This window comes from Moschus berezovskii, chromosome 2 (assembly GCF_049115385.1).
Source record: "Moschus berezovskii isolate FMDL1 chromosome 2, NW_MosBer_1.0, whole genome shotgun sequence".
Lineage (NCBI taxonomy): Eukaryota > Metazoa > Chordata > Mammalia > Artiodactyla > Moschidae > Moschus > Moschus berezovskii.
The window spans coordinates 78,453,754-78,476,678 of NC_142461.1; the positions used below are offsets into that span (position 1 = coordinate 78,453,754).

General features: G+C 37.9%; 1 protein-coding gene across 2 annotated transcripts in view; it reads left to right on the forward strand.

Annotated features, from left to right (window-relative positions):
* HNMT (histamine N-methyltransferase) overlaps nt 1-18,621 on the forward strand; it is a 40,099-nt gene extending 21,478 nt beyond the window's left edge. The window contains exons 3-6 of one of the 2 annotated variants that reach the window (XM_055397464.2): nt 5,284-5,319; nt 6,819-6,949; nt 11,131-11,224; nt 17,450-18,621. In XM_055397464.2, the coding sequence (XP_055253439.1) occupies nt 5,284-5,319; nt 6,819-6,949; nt 11,131-11,224; nt 17,450-17,805 (617 nt within the window). In that variant the 3' untranslated portion in view covers nt 17,806-18,621. Of the gene's footprint in view, nt 1-5,283; nt 5,392-6,818; nt 6,950-11,130; nt 11,225-17,449 lie in introns of both variants that reach the window. The other variant, XM_055397463.2, reaches the window with a different exon arrangement.
* Nucleotides 18,622-22,925: the final 4,304 nt, after the last annotated feature.

Below are 22,925 nucleotides of genomic sequence, written 5' to 3' on the forward strand. Positions count from 1 at the left end.
CGACTGAGCGACTTCATTTTCACTTTTCACTTTCACACATTGGAGAAGGAAATGGCAACCCACTCCAGTGTTCTTGCCTGGAGAATCCCAGGGACAGGGGAGCCTGGTGGGCTTCCGTCTATGGGGTCACACAGAGTCGGACACGACTGAAGTGACTTAGCAGCAGCAGCAGCAGCAGCTTTTTTAAAAAAATTAATTAATTTATTCTTGCTGCACTGGGTCTTCATTGTGGCTCACGGGCTTTCTCTAACTGTATTGTGTGGAGGCTTCTCTTGAGTTGTGGTGCGTGGGCTTTTCATTATGGTAGCTTCTCTTATTGCGGAACTTGGGCTCCAGAGTGCATAGGTTTCAGTAGTTACAGCATGAGGGCTCAGTTGCCCCAGGACATGTGGACTCTTAGTTCTTGAACCAGGGATCAAACCCATGTCCCCTGCATTGGAAGACATATTTGTAACCACTGGACCACCAGGCAAGTCCAGCGTGTTGTGTGCTCTTTAAAAGCATTTATAGGTGCTTAATATCTAATATTGGAACACATTCATATTGTTATGGCCCCTACTCAGAAGGATTCAGTTGAGAAAGAAGAAATGATCTTCCTTTTTTTTTTTTTTTTTTTGCCATTGTTTGAATCTCTTACTGCTGGCTTATGGTGCTTCCCTGATAGCTAAGTTGGTAAAATGATCCTCTTGCAATGCAGGAGACCCCGGTTTGATTCCTGTTGGGCAGATCTGCTGGAGAAGGGATAGGTTATCTACTCTGGTATTCTTGGGCTTCCCTTGTGGCTCAGCTGGTAAAGAATCTGCCTGCAATGAGGGAGACCTGGGTTCAATCCCTGGGTTGGGAAGATCCCCTGGAGAAGGGAAAGGCTATCCACTCCAGTATTCTGGCCTGGAGAATTCCATGGACTGTATAGTCCATGGGGTCACAAAGAGTCAGATAAGGCTGAGTGACTTTCACTTTCATGGTACTATAGTCTGTTAACCCTTCACATGCTTTTCAGTGATTGATACTCAGAGTTGCTCAGTTGCTCAAACTAGCATTTGAGTCCTTGATACCCTTTAACAAACTCATTGGAATCAAGCCTTTGCTTGTTTTACTTAATTTTACAGTAAGATATTTTGTGTGATTACATCTTATTTTCATATGGGCCATATTTTAAACACATCATTCCTATATTTGAAGAAGGACATATAATTGAAACCTCTGAGAGTGGAACTTAAGGAAGAATTAAAAGGTTTCAGGTTGATCAGGCCAGCTTTGGAGAAAACTGTCAAATAGATTTCTTCATTCTCCACTTCAGCTTCCTTCCCCTACTTCCTCCCTACCCTACTCCCCACCCACTCCCATCACCAGTACCTGGGACATTCATTATACCATTAGAACACTCTCTTTTCCTAGTCAGGCATCTTTTGTTCCTGATTTATAAGCCTCATCTCCTTCCAGCCTGCTCAGTCTTATGACCTATGCTTTTTTTTCACTTGCCATATCTAACCTTGGAAAGGTTCTGTTAATGCCATTTATGCCAAAATGTTAAAGACTAGTGTCATTTTCATATGCTAGTCTTGCCAGCACATAAGTATTTTAGTGAAGGTCAACACCATAACTAAGAGAATAAAAGTGCAAAACTTAATTTGGAGGCATTAGTAATAGAGAAAGAAGAGAGATTTTTAAAGAGAGGAACTCAATGATAACAATAAAAATAATGAACAGCTAACATTTATTAGGTACCAACTCTCTTTTGCAGTGTGCTTTATGTGCATTGCCTCATTTAATCCTCACACCCAATAAATTATGTACTATCATTATTGCTGTTTTTCCGATGAGGAAAATACAGTTTGGAGAGAGAAAGCAAATGGCTGAAGGTCGTAATATCAAGTCTGTGGATCAGACAGGTGTGGAATTCAAGTCTATCCAATTTAACCACAGTCTCTCTCACATCGTCACCTACAGGCTAAAGTTTCATCAGGGCAGGTATTTATTTGCTCCTCTTATCATTTGCTAGAGCCTAGTATAGTGCCTGGCACACAGTAAAATAATGAATCACTGGTACATGAGTGAATGAATAAATATCTGTTTTGCCATAACCTCCTTTCCATTTACTTCTCTGGAATCACCTCTTTCTTAGAGGCCCTGCCTTACCTACACATTCTAAAACACTGAATTGCCAACAGTCCCATATATACAATTCCACTTCCTGTCCTCTGCCTGCAATTCCCATTTCCCCAAAAGTCCCCAGGCTAACTTCCACTTAACCTGTAACACAGAGCTCAAGAGTGGTCTGCCATGCAGCTTTCCATTTCTCTGACCTCTTATCTTGCCCTCTCCATCACCATCTCCTTCCTTCTTCCCTCCATGGCCCAACCCAAGCCAGGGTTCTTTCCGTGTCTTTCTCTTCCACGAGAAACATGATGTGTTTGAGGGCACATGTCTGATACACTTTTTTATCCTTCCTTTATACCTGACATATTTTATATAATTCTGATCTAGCCTAATTTATCAATTCTACAGCATATTTTTTCATAATATTTCAGATTGATATCTATCTTCCAGTTGGTGAAATCTTACAATCATAATTGACAGGGTTTTTTTATTTTCTGACTTAGTGATATAAAAGAAGGGTTGTTTCTATCCTATAATCAATGGCATCTTACATTTTACTGTAATAGAGTTAGTCAGTCAGTTCAGTCACTCAGTTGTGTTGGACTCTTTGCAACCTCATGAACAATAGCACGCCAGGCCTCCCTGTCCATCACCAACTCCCAGAGTCTACCCAAACCCGTATCCATTGAGTCAGTGATGCCATCCAACCATCTCATCCTCTATTGTCCCCTTATCCTCCTGCCCTCAATCTTTCCCAGCATCAGGGTCTTTTCCAATGAGTCAGTTCTTCGCATGAGGTGGCCAAAGTATTGGAGTTTCAGCCTCAACATCAGTCCTTCCAATGAACACCCAGAATTGATCTCCTTTAGAATGGACTGGTTGGATCTCCTGGCAGTCCAAGGGACTTTCAAGAGTCTTCTCCAGCTCCACAGTTCAAAAGCATCAATTCTTCGGCAATCAGCTTTCTTCACAGTCCAACTCTCACATCCATACATGACTACTAGAAAAACCATAGCCTTGACTAGATGGACATTTGTTGACTAATGTCTCTGCTTTTTAATATGCTGTCTAGGTTGGTCATAACTTTCCTTCCAAGGAGTGTCTTAATTTCATGGCTGCAATCACCATCTGCAGTGATTTTGGAGCCCCCCCCAAAAAGTCTAACACTGTTTCCACTATTTCCCCATCTATTTGCCATGAAGTGATGGGACCAGATGCCATGATCTTTGTTTTCTGAATGTTGAGCTTCAAGCCGACCTTTTCACTCTCCTCTTTCACTTTCATCAAGAGGCTTTTGAGTTCCTCTTCACTTTCTGCCATAAGGGTGGTGTCATCTGCATATCTGAGGTTATTGATATTTCTCCCGGCAATCTTGATTCCAGCTTGTGCTTCTTCCAGCCCAGCATTTCTCATGATGTACTCTGCATATAAGTTAAATAAGCAGGGTAACAATATATAGCCTTGATGTACTCCTTTTCCTATTTGGAACCAGTCTGTTGTTCCATGTCCAGTTCTAACTATTGCTTCCTGAACTGCATACAGGTTTCTCAAGAGGCAGGTCAAGTGGTCTAGTATTCCCATCTCTTTCAGAATTTTCCACAGTTTATTGTGATCTACACAGTCAAAGACTTTGGCATAGTCAATAAAGCAGAAATAGATGTTTTTCTGGAACTCTCTTGCTTTTTCGATGATCCAGCAGATGCTGGCAATTTGATCTCTGGTTCCTCTGCCTTTTCTAAAACCAGCTTGAGCATCTAGAAGTGCACGGTTCATGTATTGCTGAAGCCTGGCTTGGAGAATTTTGAGCATTACTTTATTAGTGTGTGAGATTAGCGCAATTGTGTAATACAACAAAAGGTATTCAATACAGTTTACCACTTCTGCTTCAATGACTACACTAAAGCCTTCGACTGTGTGGATCACAACAAACTGTGGAAAATTCTTAACTGTATGGGAATACCAGCCCACCTTGCCTACCTCCTGAGAAACCTGTATGCAGGTCAAGAAGCAACAGTTAGAAGTGTACATAGAATAACAGACTGGTTCTAAATTGGGAAAAGAGTACGTCAATGCTGTATATTGTCACTCTGCTTATTTAACTTCTATGCATTGTACATCATGTGAAATGCAAGACTGGATAAAGCACAAGCTGGAATCAAGATTGTGAAGAGAAATATCAATCACCTCAGATATGCAGATGACACAACCCTAATGGCAGAAAGCGAAGAGGAACTAAAGAGCCTCTTGATGAAAGTGAAAGAGGAGAGTGAAAAAACTAGCTTAAAATTCAACATTAAAAAGACTAAGATCATGACATCCGGTCCCATCACTTCATGGCAAATAGATGGAGAAACAACGAAACAGTGACAGACTATTTTCTTGGCCTCCAAAATCACTGCAGATGGTGACTGCAGCTATGAAATTAAAAGATGCTTGCTCCTTGGAAGAAAAGCTATGACCAACCTAGACAGCATATTAAAATACACAGACATTACTTTGCCAGAAAAGGTCCATATAGTCAAAGCTATGGGTTTTTTTCCAGTAGTCATGTATGGATGTGAGAGTTGGATAGTAAAGAAAGCTGAGTGCCAAAGAATTGATGCTTTTGAACTGTGGTGTTTGAGAAGGCTCTTGAGAGTCCCTTGGGTTGCAAGGAGATCCAACCAGTCCATCTTAAAGGAAATCAGTCCTGAATATTCATTGGAAGGACTGATGCTGAAGCTGAAACTACAATACTTTGGCCTGACTCATTTGAAAAGACCCTAATGCTGGGAAAAATTGAAGGTGGGAGGAGAAGGGGATAACAGAGGATGAGATGGTTGGATGGCATCACCGACTCAATGGACGTGAGTTTGATCAAGCGCCTGGAGATGGTGAAGGACAGGGAATTCTGGCATGCTGCAGAACCATGGGTTCGCCAAAAGTTGGACATGACTAAGTGACTGAACAACGACAGTATGAATGAATGAATGGCAACCATAACCCACCTCCAATCACATTTTTAACCTAGCTGTTCTTCATCACAGACACTGTGTCAGGGCAACAGCTGAGTACTGTTTATTTATGCTGGACTTTCCTAGAGACAGTAAACTACTTGAAATTATTCTTTTCTTTTCTATTCTATTCCATTCTATTCTTTCTTTTCTGGGCCAAGGTGAACTGTTCTATATGCTTTTCTTCTAGGTGAAATTGATCTTCAGATTCTCTCCAAAGTGCAAGGTCAGTACCCAGGAGTTCATATCATCAATGAAGTTGTTGAACCAAGTGCTGAACAAATCACCAAATACAAAGGTACTTGTAACCCACGATGTGTGTGTGTGCACACTCCGTTGCTTATGGTATATCAACTCCTATTCTGAAAGGCTTGTCATCCCACACGCGTCCCTTCAGTCATTAACAACATGGTTATTGTGGTACATTCTTTGTAAGCTTATGGAGAGAAGAACCTAATTATTTTCTTGGCAGGCATGACTTAAACACCTCAGAATATAAATAGTGACTAAAATCCTTTTTTTTTTTTAACTGTCTCACCATCCACCCCCTGGTCATCAACCATTATTTTTGATATTTATTTTAGAAACAGTCATTAATTCATTCAGAGGTATTTAAACAGAAACCTTACCCTACAAGCTTATGTGTAATTTGTAACAGCAAGAAATCAGCAAACTTTTATCTGAAAAGGGCCAAATAGGAAGTATTTTAGACTTAGGCCACCTGTTCAGTCACTAAGTCGTGTCCGACTCTGTGATCCCATGGACTGCAGCACACTAGGCTCCTCTGTCCGCCGCTATCTGGTCCCAGAGTTTGCTCAAATTCGTGTCCACTGAGTTGGTGATGCTATCCAACCATCTCATCCACATGATTCCTGTCACAACTAATTAGCTCTGCCACTGAACACCAAAGGCAGCCAGTGACAATCCATACACCGAGTGTGGCTATGTTGCAATATAATTTTACTTATAAACATTAAATTTGAATTTTATATCATGTTTACCTATCATGAAGTATTATTCTTCTTTTGATTTTGTTCAACCATTTAACAGTTTAATGGCACAAAATATGAAGGACAGAAGCACGAAGTCGGGGAGAAGAGTAATGTATATTTTTAGCTTGCAGTCTATTTAAAAATAGGTAGTAAGTCAGATATGGTCCACGCCACAGTTTACTGATTCCTGAGTTATAGAATCATATTACTTATTTTATGTCAACACTCCATTGATAAAATTCACCAGTTGATTTCCCATTAACACTTGAGATAATGTGCCTATACACAGCTTCCCTGGTGACTCAGTGGTAAAGAATCCTCCTGCAGTGCAGGAGAGGCAGATTCAATCCCTGGGTCAGGAAGATGCCCTGGAGAAGGGAATGACAACCTGCTCCAGTATTCTTGCCTGGGAAACCCTATGGAAAAGGAGCCTGGTGGGCTACAGTCCATGGTGTCACAAAAGAGTCAGATGTGACTTAGCAACAATATTGCCTGTGTCTGATCAGTATTCTCATAATTATTTCTTATTGGCTCTTTAGTTATCTCTAATTTCATTTAATGCTAGAGGAAAAACTAGGATGAACTCTCTGGTCTTCTGGAGCTGCATAAAAAAGAAAAATGTGCTTTATATCTGTTGTGTATATAATATTGATTGCATTAAAATTCTAAATGGAAATGGGTTCCAAATTTGCAATTAAAATTGATGGTGAGCCACCTTTTCTCCATATTTTAGAGCTTGTAGCCAAGACATCAAACCTTGAGAACATAAAGTTTGCTTGGCATAAGGAGACATCATCTGAATATCAAAATAGAATGATGGAGAAAAAAGAACTTCAGAGGTGGGACTTTATTCATATGATTCAGGTAAGAAATATTTATTGTTATATACTCTCAGAAAAAAAGATTCTTCAGAAATATTTCAGAGTAGTTAATACTCTAACTTTTAAAAGAAAAATGAAAATCTGATTTCTGATTTTATAAGTGAACATTATCTGTCCAAACTGAGAATGGACCAAGATCCCAGGGTTTTTCTGAATCCTCTTGCTTTTGCCTTCTGTTCATGACCTGGCTAGTGTGTGTGCAACAACAGGACAGGCTAGGTGATTCCTCAGGTCAACAAGGTATTACTGACATCAGTCTTTCTGCCAGAATTTATTTCCGTGGTCCAGCACTAATAGTGTATTTCTTAGAAATACAATACTGTATTTCTTGTAAAGGGATTGGCTTTTCAGTAGATGATATGGGGACATATTTCCAGAGGTCACTGATGTATCTGAATAGCATAGAGGTGTATAGGCTTTGGGTATTAGCTACCATTAGAAGATGTACGTATTTTAGAAAAACCATGATGAACAAGTTGCTTTTTGCTTTCTATAGTCTACAAGTACAGTCATCCCAAAAGAATAAACTTTTTTGTAGATTTTTAAAAAATTGAAATATAACTGATTTGCAATGCTGTTCCAATCTCTGCTGTATAGCAAACTGACTCAGTTATACACCTATAGATATTCTTATTTTTATATTCTTTTCCATTGTGGTTTATCACAGGATATTGAATATAGTTCTATGCTATATGTTTGGACCTTGTTGATTATCAGTTCTTAATGTATTAATAATAGCCTGTATCTACCAACCCCAAACTCCCAGTCCATCCCTCTCCCTCCCCACCTCCCCCTTGGCAACCACAAGTCTGGTGTCTATGTCTATGAGTCTGTTTCTGTCTTGTAGACAGGTTTATTTGTGCAATATTTTAGATTCCACATGTAAGTGATGTTATATGGTATTTGTCTTTCTTTTTCTGACTTACTTCACTTAGTATGATAATCTCTAGGTCCATCCATGTTGCTGTAAATGGCATTATTTCATTCTTTTTTACAGCTGAGCAGCATTCCATTGTATATATGTACCACATCTTCTTTATCCATTTGTCTGTTGATAGACATTTAGGAAATTTCCATATTTTGGCTGTTGTAAAGAGTGCTACTGTGAATGTAGGGATGCATGTATCTTTTTGAATTATAGTTTTATCCAGGTATATTCCCAGGAATGGGACTGTTGGATCATATGGTAATTCATTTTTAATTTTCTGAGGAACCTCAATATTTTCCATAGTGGTTGTATCAATAGTGTAGGGGGATTCCCTTTTCTCCACACCCTCTCCATACTTGTTATTTGTAGAATTTTTAATCATGGTCATTTTGACTAGTGTGAAGTGGTGACTCATTGATTTGCATTTCTCTAATAATTAGTAATGCTGAGCATCTTTTCATGTACCTAACGGTCATCTGTATGTCTTCTTTGGAGAAATGTCTGTTGAAATATCCTGCCCAGTTTTTGATTGGGTTGTGTCTTCTGTTGTTGAGTTGTATGAACTGTTTGTATATTTTAGAGGTTAAGCCAAAGGAATAGACTTCTAAAAATTACAGGAAGAAATGACTTCAGGGTTGGCATATCTAGGCAATTCTACATCTTTGCTTTCTTAGCAGACAAAATCTTTTAACTATAAGGGAGTGCTTTTAACATTGCCCAGCAAACCTAAGACATTTCTCTACTAGATTTACTTTTCTATCTTCTCATATAGTTGGTCCTTGCACAACAAAGATTTGAATTATGTGGGTCCATTTGTGTGCTAATTTTTTCTTTTTAAATTGTTTTTTTTCTTTTGACCAAACCACAGGGATGTGGTCACACCATGTAGACTGGCTGGCTACAGTCTACATGGAGAATACTCAGCCCACTCCAGTGTTCTCCAGGCAGGAATACCGGGGTAGGTTGCCATGCCCTCTTGCAGGGGATCTTCCCAACCCAGAGATTGAACTCAGGTCTCCTGCATTAAAATTGGAATCTTTACCATCTGATCCACCAGGGAAGCCTGAGAATACTGGAATGGGTAGCCTATCCCTTCTCCAGGGGATCTTCCCTACCCAAGAATCAAACTGGGATTTCCTGCATTGCATGTGTATTCTTTACCAATTCAGCTACCAGGGAAGCCCAGAACTACCATAAGACTCAGCAATCGCACTACTGGGCATATACCCAGTTCAGTTCAGTTCATTTCAGTCGCTCAGTCGTGTCCGGCTCTTTGCGACTCCATGAATCACAGCACGCCAGGCCTCCCTGTCAATCACAAACTCCCGGAGTTCACTCAAACTCATGTCCATTGAGTCGGTGATGCCATCCAGCCATCTCATTCTCTGTCGTCCCCTTCTCCTCCTGCCCCCAATCCCTCCCAGCATCAGAGTCTTTTCCAGTGAGTCAACTCTTCACATGAGGTGGCCAAAGTATTGGAGTTTCAGCTTTAGCATCAGTCCTTCCAGTGAACACCCAGGACTGATCTCCTTTAGAATGGACTGGTTGGATCTCCTTGCAGTCCAAGGGACTCTCAAGAGTCTTCTCCAGCACCACAGTTCAAAAGCATCAATTCTTCGGCGATCAGCTTTCTTCACAGTCCAACTCTCACATCCATACATGACCATGGGAAAAACCATAGCCTTGACTAGACGGACCTTGGTTGGCAAAGTAATGTCTCTGCTTTTTAATATACTATCAAGGTTGGTCATAACCTTCCTTCCAAGGAGTAAGCGTCTTTTAATTTCACTGCTGCAGTCAGCATCTGCAGTGATTTTGGAGCCCAAAAAAATAAAGTCTGACACTGTTTCCACTGTTTTTCCATCTATTTCCCATGAAGTGATGGGACCAGATGCCATGATCTTTGTTTTCTGAATGTTGAGCTTCAAGCCAACCTTTTCACTCTCCTCTTTCACTTTCATCAAGAGGCTTTTGAGTTCCTCTTCACTTTCTGCCATAAGGGTAGTGTCATCTGCATATCTGAGGTTATTGATATTTCTTCCGGCAATCTTGATTCCAGCTTGTGCTTCTTCCAGCCCAGCGTTCCTCATGATGTACTCTGCATATAAGTTAAATAAGCAAGGTGACAATATACAGCCTTGATGTATTCCTTTTCCTATTTGGAACCAGTCTCTTGTTCCAAGTACAGTTCTAACTGTTGCTTCAGCTCAGGTTATTTTTGCTTTATGCAATAAATTCTATCATGCGTGTGTGCATGCTTAGTCATGTTCAGCTCTTTGTAATCCCATAGAGCCTGCCATGCTCCTCTGTCCATGGAATTTTCCAGGCAAAAATACTGGAGAGGGTTGTCATCTCCTACTCCAGGGTATCTTCCCACCCCAGGGATTGAACCCATGTCTCTTGCATCTCCTATATTGGCAGGTGGATTATTTACCACTGCGCCACCTGGGAAGCCCATAAAAAACTGAATAAAATATTGAATTCTTGTCTAAAGAGTAGAAGATGAGACATAAAAAGTAAGTGTCTATGTGGGGTAGATTCCAGGGCTATAAGCCCTCAGGGAAAAATTTCCATTACCCGTGTATAATGCCAGGCTCTATCATTGTTAGGTGGAAAGACCTCTCCCTGCAATTCACCAGAGGTCATTCAGGGTTATTTGAAATGGGTGGACTGACACCTATCCCCTTGTGATGATGCTGCAACCTTAGGCTTTATCCAGTCCATTTTCCCAGAGAATCTGTCGACATCAAAGCTTGTCACATTTCCTGTGATTTAAAAAAAAAAAAGCATTGGTGAGCATATGGTAAAGCTAGTGCAAAGGGCTTAATTTTGAAGCAACGTTCCATGAAATGGAATGTTTTTATGGTGCCAGCACCATTTTCTCCCAGAAGAACTACAATTCACAAAATATAGAGAAAGCACAGAATCAATGCCCCCATGTGGAGTAGAGACTGTCTGAAGCTATAAATGTCTGTGTTACTGAAGCCAGAAGGAGCAAATTTTAAACTATTTGATTCTTGTTGAGTAAATACCATAGTTTCCCCTATCCCCGAATATTTTCTCTCATTACTATTCTATCTCTCCATATAACATCTTTAACTTCTAAATTTTTTACATGTTTTGTTGAGTAAAAACCCACTCAGCTTGAAAATCAAATCTTCTAGTGAGTATCTAGTCTGAGCAACAAAGACATTGACATAGAAAAGTGCCTCATTTCTCTTTTCCTTCATTTCTAGATGCTGTATTATGTTAAAGACATCCCAGCCACCCTGAAATTCTTCCATAGTCTCTTAGCTACCAATGCTAAGATTCTCATTATTCTTGTGTCAGGTAAGTTATTTTCCTTCCACCTAAATTTAAAAAAAACAATAGTTCATGGATGCATGTGTTTGAAGGCTAATGGTATATTTCATCTTCATTATGAAATTCTTGACCTGGCTTATGGTCATAGTCAGTTAATTAACACAGTATTAGGAAAGTCCTTCAGACTTTCAATTTAGGATTTCCAGTGGAAATAAATATCTGTTTCTTCTTCCTCTTGAGAAAGTATATCTTTGTTGTCCATATATAAATTATTTTTTATATAACATAAAGCAAATACAACTGATAGGAATTCTTTTGAGACTAAAAACAGAAAATATTTCTATTTACCTCCTTTTTGTCCCTTAAGTGTCTCTTTCCCTTCTGTGATGTTGAAATAAAGGTTGAAATACTTGTGACACTGTCATATTTGATTAATTTGCATTTCTAGAGCCACTGTCAACGTTGTTCATTATAGGTTTTCTCAAATAACTATCATAAATAGGTAATGATTCACTTGTTTGGTTTTGTGTTGTGCTATTTTCCAAAGACAGCATTTGATCATCCTTTGTTTCCAGTGATACAATTAATTATCACACAGAGAACCTAAATAAACAGATTAGCAAATAAAACACTGACACTGTTGAATTCATTAATTCACTACTTCATTCAGCAGTCTTTATGGACTGCTCACACAGTGCTATTCAGGTTGACTCTAGATATACAGCAACCTCTGTCTTCCTAAATTTATACCAGACCCTATAATCAAAAACCAAGTCATAAAATTCATTTATTCCTAAATATGAGGAATGGCTTTAAGGATGGCAAACATAGTTGTTGCCTATAATCCTAGCTTTGAATTTATGTGGGATTTTGGCAAATGAAAGTTCCTGTACACAACCTCTTCTGCAAGGGAACATTTGATATACTATTTTTATCTCAGGTTAGTTAAAAATACTCATTTATGTGGGAAAGTTCTATCTTCCCATTTAGGAGGGCTTATGTAAACTGGATGCTTCCCACTAACCTCTCTCCCAATGAGGACACTTGGATAAAGCACTTTGAACATTTAGGAATACAAAAGTAAATTTAGTTATCAACACTGAGTTCATAATTCAGTCTATTCTTGATAATCTGTGTGAATAATAGAGAGAGTGTTGCAGACAGAAATAACAGTTCATCCAGCAGTCATATATGTCTGATTTTAGAATATATTCCACATCAAATGAAGATCCACTTTATTTATATTTAGTTTATCCTTAAAATTTTTCAGAAGTTATGTATTTGCGTGTCAGAAGGCAGCTCTCTTGTGAATATACACCTACCAATAAAAAAAAACCAGCCTAAGGTTTGCAAAGTAGCACAAGTAGTCTACAAGCAACTGAGAATTGACTTAGTGCTCTTATGGAAACAGTATTTTGCTGGCTACATCATGAATAGTTACTAGAATCGAAAACCATTTAGCTTTCATCACAAAAGTATTTTGAGTAAAAAATTATTCATTCTGCATTTGAAGGTAGAAATATTTACTAGCTTTTTCAGTACAGAGCTTACAGTTCTTCATGACTGCACACAGTGGGAGGGCAGGTGTCGCAGAGAGAAAACATTGTTAACAGATAATCCTGTTAGCTCAGTGCTTTTCCTAAGATACCAACTCTTCACTTTCCCCTTTCACCACTTCTTACTCATTACATAGAGCGGTTTAACTCCCCTTTGCTCTTCCTCTCTGACCTAGATAAACCTGTTCACCTATAAACCTATCTTAACAATAACGTATTTCTCTGAGAAAAACTGTATCGGACCCTTGGTGTAAGGAAGCAGCTGAAGTTTCCCTTTTTAAAAAGAGCAAAACTTGGAAGACCTACACCAAAATGGCTCACACAAGGCTCTGTTTTTACTCAGGTTGTTGAGATCACTTTGTAAATGGAATTTGGTCATTATTACCTAGAAGTGGCTTTGGCTTGGTGGTAAAGAATCTGCCTGCCAATGCAGGAGACCCAGGTTCAATATTGGGTTGAGGAGATCCCTTGGAAAAGGAAGTGACAACCCACTCCAGTATTCTCGCCAGGGAAATCCTATGGACAAGAGGAGCCTGGCGGGCTACAGTTCATGGGGTGGCAAAAGAGTCAGACATGGCTTAGTGACAAAACAGCAACAACCTAGAAGTGAAGAAGCTTGTTTATATATTTCCTTTGTGTCAGCAATGTTGCCATCCATAGCCTCATGACCATATAGCAACTGAGTGCTCCTTGCAAACAGACTCAGAGAAGCCTACCACTAGTTACTCAATTAAATTTAGCCTCTCAGCAAGGCACATAATAGTATGTCTGGATTAACATGTTGCTCTAATGATCATCTTAAATATGCTCTTAGCTAAGGTTTCTGCCTGTCCATCCCAGTTAGACAGTGACCTGTGACTGAACTGATGTGTTATCTCTCTGAATAGACTGAATTACTCAGTTATTTGAGTACCATATGGAAACCCATTTTTGCAATTTATTCAACTGTAAGATAATGAAATATGGGATCTGTTTCTAGACTTAATTATGCAGGGCACCTAGCTTGGTTAAGGTGACAGGTGCGTTCAGCATATTCAAAATATAGCTTGTAGTCTTGGTCTCAGGCTGTCTGAATAGGATAGCTATTGTGCAGATTTGGTTCATTCAGCTTTTATTGAGCTCCTCTAATCCATCATTAGGTAGATATAACTTTGAGCAAACTCCAGGAGATAGTGGAGGATAGAGGAGCCTGGCATGCTCCAGTCCATGGGGTCGCATTAGAGTTGTCCATGACTTAATGACCGAACAACAGTTCATCACTCCTAGGCTCTGAGGTTGCAAAGATGACTATTACTCCTCCCCTGCCTTTGATAGACTCCTAATCCAATGGAGGATTGAGAGGTGTAAACACTTTCAGCAGTATGCTAATTTCCTATCAGAGGTAAATGGGGAGTTTTTAAGGAGAGTTCCTGAAGAGCAGGAGTTCTGCTCTCTAGTCCTAGATTTTTGCAAAACCCTTGGCACCTAGAAGAACATACCCAGTGAATGTATTTGAATTGAAAAATAAAAGTGTTAGTAGCTAAGGAGTGTCTGACTCATCTGTGACCCCATGGACTGTAGCCCACCAGGCTCCTCTGTCCATGGGATTTCCCAGGCAAGAATACTGGAATGGATAGCCATTCCCTTCTCCAGGGGATTTTCTTAACCCAGTGGTCGAAATGAATAATTATTTATTATTTCTTCTTTACAATATCCTAACAACAACTGATTCTGAATGTCCATCAAAAAAAAAAAAAGAGAGAGAGACCATGTTTTAGCTAAAATTTACTACATAATAGACATGGAATCAGGGAATATAGAGAGTGCTAGAGATTTGAAGATGGATTTAACAAACATAAGTAAAAGACTCAAAAAAGAAGATACACATATTAACACACAAACAGTGCATGCTGAAAGAGGCAGACAAAAGCACAGAAGAGTAGGCAAGTGAAACTAATTAGGAAAAGGAAGAGAAATTATATTCAGAATTAAATGACAGTGTTTTACTGGTCAGCCTATTTGAATATTTGGTCATTGAGGGAACAGAACCTTTCTTCTGGTTCCAAAGAATCCTCTGAAGAATTAGCCCATGAGTAAACACTCATTTATTCATAACAAACAGAAGTGTCTGATTATAGAGACAAAAGATCTGATTTGGGGATGAAAAAGAAGAGAAATAAGAAGAGGCAGATTTTTAAAATGAGTATCCTACACTAAAATAAAGTCAGTGGCACGTTTTTATGCAAATATAGTAGCCAGACATTAGTTGAGAGAGTTGCTATTAATAATTAAAATGCAACTTATCTGGTTAAGGGAGATCAGTGACGTTTTCTTTCCTGATCTCTCCTTATTTGACTAAGGAAGGAGGCAAATCATAGTGTGTTATTTTTAATACAGTGTTCCGGGGGGAAGGACCTGGTTTATATCATGTTGAATACAAAAGTAACACCATATGTTGTGCCCACCGAGAGCCATTATGATAATGTATCAGTCAGAAAGTGTCTAATTGCTCAGCTTAGAAATGGCACTGTCACCAAACACTAACACCAACAAATGCTCTGCAATTAGTGTTTTGTTCTTTTTTTCTCTGCCAGGTTTAAAAAATAATAATGATAATGCTAACAGAGCCTCTCCTCAACCACTGAAATATTTATTTTCTTATAAAGTCTTATTTGTAGGCAAATACTTATTTGGGCAGACAATCACTGTCTTTGGAATGAAACATTTTTTTAATACATACTCATGACCCTGATTTTTTTTCATTGAACTGAGCTTTCTTATTTTTTAATTTTTCTGCTTCATTCCAATTCTACCTTCTCCTAAAGCTTACCCTGAAGTTATCACTCTCTTCTGCAGTATTAGTGGAACATCAGTATTATATGCTTATATTAGAAGGTCCATAAAATTCTCTTTTGTTTTAATTTTTATTATTATTTTTATAGGTTTTTGAATAGCAAGTTCGTTTTTTTCACAGTCTCAAGGTTACAACCAGTGGAAATATCAAATTAATTCCATTTAATGTTCATTTATTTTCTAAGTACATAGTACACATCTGCTATGTGCTTACCGTGGTGCAATGATTTACTTCAATTATCTTATTTAATATTTGCAGTAACAACAGGTATAGTTATCTCTGTCTTATAGATAAGAAATTTGAGGTTCTGAAAGGCTGAATAACAAACCTCATGTCATTCATGAAGAGTCAGAGGAACAATCCAACCTCTCTCTCCCTCAGATTCTGTATCTCTTAGCTGCTACACGGGCCAGATTTTCAATTAAATACATCATACACTGCTAATATACCTTCTAAAGCTGGGGGCAAATTTTTTAAACTCAACTGAGGTGTTGCAGTCCAAGGCAGCATCTTGTAAGTGTACAGACCTGAGAGGCTATCTCATCTTTGGTTTGAGTAAACTATCATTGTTTTGCTGTGCTCTTTCTTCCATTTCAGTTTTTACTCAGACCCTTTCCTCTGAACCAGACTAAGGTAAACAATTGCCTTCCTCTATCACAAGCTGAATGTCCAAGAGATAGCTCAACTTTTTATACTTCCAAAACAAGATGCGTGCTAAAACGTTGAAAAATGTTCCTCCCTCATTCTTCCCATTTCTAATGGCAGTTGTCTCTTTTCAGATGCTTGGGCCAAAATCACTGGGGTCATCACTGATTCTTTTCTTTCTTTCACTATCCAAATTGTTATTGCTAACAATATACAAGTCGTTAGCAAATGGCATTGGCTCTAGGAGTGTAATATATAATGTGTGTGTGTGTGTGTGTGTGTGTGTGTAAACATATATAAAGCAACCATTTCTCATTATTTCTAAACTTGCTGTTTCAATTTACCATCATCTATCACCCAGATTTTTGCAGTCGCTTTCTTACTGCTCTTCCTGCTTCTGTCTTTATGCCCCTGTTCTCATCTGTGTGGCCAGAGTGACCTTAAGAAAATGTAAATCAGGTCAAGTCACTCTAATGCTGTGTCATCTGATATGTAAGTCACAGTTGGCTATTGAAAGTGAAATGAATTAAAATGAAATAGCACTTAAAATTCATTTCCTTAGTCAGACTAGCCATAGTTCACACGTTCCAGAACCATAAAGTGGTTAGTGGCTACCATATTGGACAATGCAAATTTGGAACGTGTCCAAGAGTCCATAACAGACAGCACTACAATGATTTCCCATCTTTTCCTATATGATTAAGCACCCAATCCACTCCTCACCATCGCCCAACCTCATCTCTTTCCATTCTCCCCTTGGTTCAATTCCAATCTCTCTGGCTTTCTGGCTAGTTCTTAACATGCCAAGCATGTCCCTGCTTCAGGTCCTTTGCAGTTGCTCTTCTCTACCTGGAGTAACCTTCCCCTGATAGATTACTACATATCTATGTGCCTTGTTGTCAGGTCTCTGCTCATATGTTACATTATCAGAGAGAATGTCTGTGACCATCCTATATAAAGCAGCAAGCCATCCAACTCTTTGATCCCCCTTATCTCTTGCTTAGGTTTGTTTTTCATTAGCACTTTGCACCACTGATGTATAACTTATTTATTTAACTTTCCCTTCAACCCCTTGAACTCCTTGAACTGAGCTACAAAAGTCAAATATTTCTACTTTTTAAATGGACTGCTCTATTCCAAGCATCTAATGTACTGCTTGCAGAGTAGGTAAATGAAAAGAAGAATAACTGAAAACATGAATGTTTTTTGGTTGCACAGGAGCCAGCAGCTGGCAAAAGCTATGGAAAAAGTATGGATCTCGCTTACCCCGGAATGACCTCTGCCAGTATGTCACATCATCTGACCTCACTCAGATGCTGGATAAGTTGGGGATTAAGTACAAGTATTATGACCTTCTGTCCACCATGGATATATCTGACTGTTTTATTGATGGCAATGAAAACGGAGACCTGCTTTGGGATTTTTTGACGGAAACCTGCAACTTTAATAAAACAGCACCACCTGATCTCAAAGCAGAAATTATGAAAGATCTGCAAAAGCCTGAATTCAGTATAAAGAAAGAGGGAAAGGTTCTTTTCAATAACAGTCTGAGTTTCATAGTGGTTGAGGCATAAATACACATAATGAGAATGTTAAAAAACTATAATTTGAACAATGTTGAGCATTCATTTGTGTATTAAAACTATAGAAGCATCTTCTCTTATATGTAAAACCTAGAAAGTGTTAAGACATTCTTGGACTTCCATATAGAATCATATATGACACTGCTGGTCTTATCTCTCCTATAGGTAAAGAGATGACATGTGGGCTACATACCACATAATCTGAAAAATGAGACAACTAAGTTTCAGAGGGCTTACTAACAATAAAATCGACTCCATTTATTAACTGTGATGGAATTTTCTAGAATACTAATAATATATGTGCTCTGGATTTTTAAAATACTAGTAAAGTATATGCCTACTGATACATTAGACATTAAGAAAGCATTTATTTGCTATAGTTTCTATCCTTAACTTTAGTGGTTACTAAAAGTAAGGACTTAGGATGTTACAAAACTAACTCTGGCATGTGTTGTCCTTTCCTGCGATTTGGTTTCTCTTTTAACTTTGTTTATGGTATAGTGTTTTGTTTTTAGATATACTGAAGTTTTCTTTATTCATTCAAATTTAGCTTTTTTTAAAATTTCTGGATTTCTGAAACATGTTAAAAGGCCTTCTAAAACCAAGGTTTAAAATATTAACATATTTTATCAAAATGATTGTATAATTTCACTGTATAAAAGTCTTTGATCTGTTTGAAGTTTACATAAAGAGTGAGTTGAGAACAAACTGATTTTTCACAAAAAGAAAACCATCTATATCAACACAGTTGACAAAACCCCAACTACTTAAAATAAATCTTTTATCATTTACTAAATTCCTAGAAAATATTTGAGTCTATTTTAATACTTCATAGTCCCTTCTATGACAAAGATCTCCTCTAAGAGCAAGAATCATCTTTTTTTTTATTTTTTATTAGCAAACTGAAATTTACAATGTGTTTATATCATGCACTGAGTACATGGCATTTAAAAACAACATCATTAAAGAAAGATAACAAAAATACAGTCTTAAAACCTACAGGATATGGTAAACATTATCCACTGAGGCCTTAAATGTAGTAGACTTTACATAAAAAGGAAAAGCAATGAGTATACAAGTATACAGCCAGTTTAAGAAGTTAGCAAGATAAGCAGAATAATCATAAAGAAAAGAAAGCCCCTAATACATACCAGGTATTAATGCAATAAAAATAAAATTGAGAGGCTCAACAGAGTCAAAGCTTCCTTAAAAAACTTCTCTAAAAAGGGAAACATCAGGTAACAATAATCAACAAGAAAAATCTTGCAAATAAACAATATTCAAAATGGGAATTATTCATAGAAGCATTAAGAATATAAATAATAGAAACAACTTTATGCCTATACATTCGAAGATTAGTTGTCTCCTATACAGGGTTATCGTTACTATCTTTCTAAATTCCATATATATGTGTTAGTATACTGTATTGGAGTTTCTCTTTCTGGCTTATTTCACTCAAGAATCATCTTAAGATTTCAAAGAATTTCTGAAAAGTTTTTGATAACCTTTAGTTGGTTAATCCAGTGCTATCAGAATTTAACTTTGAAACGATTCCTAAAGTAGCTAAAAGTTACCAGCTCCCAGAGAAAATTAAAACCTTGGTAGTTTGATGTGGTTTCATGGTATAAAATAGATCATTTAATTTTATATGAAAATTTAGTCTAAAGGTTAATTAATTATATTATTGAAGATCATACAAGCCTGAATATTGCATGTAAACCTATTAGATATGGGCTCCATATCGTGGCTCAGTGATAAAGAATCTGCCTGCAATGTAGGAGATACTTGATTCTTGGGTCTGGAAGATTCCCTGGAGAAGGGAATGGCAACCCACACCAGTATTCTTGCCGGGAGAATTCCATGGACAGAAGAGCCTGGCAGGCTATAGTCCATGGGGTTGCAAAAGATTCGAATACAAGTTAGTGACTGAACAGCAACAACACATTTAATAATAAACATCTATGATTCTTTTTTAAAAAGCATACCTCTTAAGTAATTAATTTTATAATTAATAAATACGTACATTTTTAAAGTAAGTAAATAATTCTCTCTGTTAAAAGCAGAATAAAAGTAAGGTTTTACTAAAGAGCTCATAGACCCCAATTCTCCAGTGATGAAGCCTTCAACATGGTATGCCTCTTCACATCACAGAGCTAACACTTAATGCTGCAGCATAGTCCCTTAAAAGAGTTAATGCCCCTCCTTCAGGCCCACAGAGTACACTGGAATACAGAGACTATTTACACCAGCAAAGTACCAAGCTTTATTGTTCATAATAAGTAAAATTGACTTGCAGACTCTATTCTTGGACAACTTCATCAATGTTTTTTGAATTGCCAATTCCAACAAATGAAACGACAGTTATCCAATCACATTCCTGAATATGAACCCTGAACCATTAATCATACTGATATGTACTACTGACAAAGGAAATCTGTGAAGCAGGCATGATTGATGGATATGGACCATGACGACCTTGAGCAACTTCACCAAAAAGATAGAAATCAAAACCGCAGAGCAAATGATGGCTGTTTCTAAAAAGCACAAGTGGAAAGCAAGAATAGAACTAATATGCTGTTTCAAGATGAAAAACAATAGCAGATGGATGTTTGTAAATATAGTCTTTTTTCCTCATATAGTCCTTACTATAAAATACAAGGAAAAATAAATTCTCATCTGCTTCAATCTAATGCAATGGGAATAATCGTCTTTTTAGAAAGAGAAAATCCTCAGGAGTTCAGTGCCAGTCAGTGATGGAAAGACACAAGGGTACAAGAGGGGCAAGGGGATGGAACTCTTGGCTTGTGCTTGTCTTGCATATTACACAGGGCTTGAGACAGTCACATATTTAATTTTCTAGTCTGTTGTTGGGTTTCAGAAAAAGAAGCCTACAGCATGAATTTGGAATGTTGTTTTATATATCACTGTACATCTCCCAGTGTTTAATATGGGGGCTTCCCTGGTGGCTCAGATGGTAAAGACTCTGCCTGCAATGAAGGAGACCAGGGTTCAATCCCTGGGTTGGAAAGATCCCCTGGAGAAAGGAATGACTACCCACTCCAGTATTCTTGCCTGGAAAATCCCATGAACAGAGGAGCCTGGTGAGCTATAGTCATGGGGTTTCTAAGAGTCAGATACAACTAAGGGACTTTCACATTCATGCATATGGAAGACGCTAAGTAACGGAACACTCAGTGAATTCTTTTTCAAGCATTTATCTTATACCTATATGTTTATACTTTTATTATAACCAGAGCTTGAGGAAACGAACAAAGTTGTCTGTTACACTCAGTATTAGTATAAACCTTAACTTTTTTATAGTGTTTCTGAACTTTTCTGTATTTGTTAGGGAGTACTGTCAAATTCAAGGAGGAGATATTAAATGGAGAAAAGTGTTTTAGGACCTTGACTTTGTTTACTATGAAAATTGACAAATTTCTTAATTGAAAACTCTGCCTAAAATATACAATGGAGAAAAGATAATCTCTTCAGCAAGTCATTTTCGTAAAACTGGACAGCCACATGTAAATCAACAAAGTTAGAACATTATCTCTCACCATACACAAAAATAAACTCAAAATGGCTTAAAGACTTAAATTTAAAACACGACACTATAAAACTCTTAGAAGAGAAAATAGGCAAAACATTCTCTGACATAAGTCATAGATACCAATGTTTTCTTATGTCAGTCTCCCAAGGCAATATAAATAAAATTTAAAAAAATGTTTAGTCGCTCAGTCATGTCCTACTCTTTGCAACGCATGGACTACAACATGCCAGGCTTCCCTGTCCTTCACCATCTCCCAGAGCTTGCTTAAACTCATGTCCCTTGAGCCAGTGATGCCATTCAACCATCTTGTCCTCTGCCATCCCCTTCTCCTCTTGCCTTCAGTCTTTCCCAGAATCATGGTCTTTTCCAATGAGTCAGTTCTTCACATCAAGTAGCCAAAGTATTGGAGCTTCAGCTTTAGCATCGGTCCTTTCAATGAATATTCTATTTATTTCCTTTAGTATTGACTGGTTTGATCTCCTTGCAGTCCAAGGGACTCTCAAGAGTCTTCTCCAACATCACAGTTCAAAGGCATCAGCTCTTTGGCATTCAATCTTCTTTGTGGTTCAACTCTCACATCCATACATGACTACTGGAAAAACCATAGCTTTGACTAGATGGACCTTTAGCAAAGTAATGCCTCAGCTTTTTAATACACTGTCTAGGTTTATCACCAAGGAGCATGCATCTTTTAATTTCATGACTGCAGTCACCATATGCAGTAATTTTGGAGCCCAAGAAAATAAAGTCTGTCACTGTTTTGATCGTTTCTCCGTCTATTTGCCATGAAGTAATGGAATCAGATGCCATGATGTTAATTTTTTGAATGTTGAATTACCTAATAAAAATTATAAGCTTTGTATAGCAAAAGAAACCATAAACAAAATGAGAGGACAACCTACAGACTAGTAGAAAATATTTACAAATTCTACAACCAACAAAGGTTTAATTTCCAAAATATACAAACAGCTCATACAACTGAACAAGACAATAAAAAATTGGCCCAGTACCTAAAGAGACATTTCTCCAAAGATGACAAACAGATGCTCAGCAAGTATATGAAAAGATGCTCAACATCACTAATTTTTAGAGATGCAAATCAAAAATACAATGAGATATCACCTCACACCAATCAAAATGGTCATCATGAAAAGCTCTACAAATAACAAATGCTGAAGAAGGTGTAGAGAAAAGGGAACCCTCCTATACTGTTAGTGGGAATGTTAATTGGTGTAGCCACTGTGGAATACAGCATGGAGATTCCTTAAAAAATGAAAAATAGAGTTACCATATGGTCGAGCAATCCCACTCCTAGCATATATCTGGAGAAAACTCATTTGAAAAGATATATGAACCCCAATGTTCATAGAAGCAGTATTTACAACAGCCAATACAGGGGAGCAATCTAAATGTCCATTGACAGATGAATGGATAAAAAAGATGTGATACATATACAATGGAATATTACTCAGCCATAAAAGAGAATGAAATAATGCCATTTGATATTTGCAGCAACACAGATGAACTTAGAGATGATCACACTAAGTGAAGTAATCAGGAA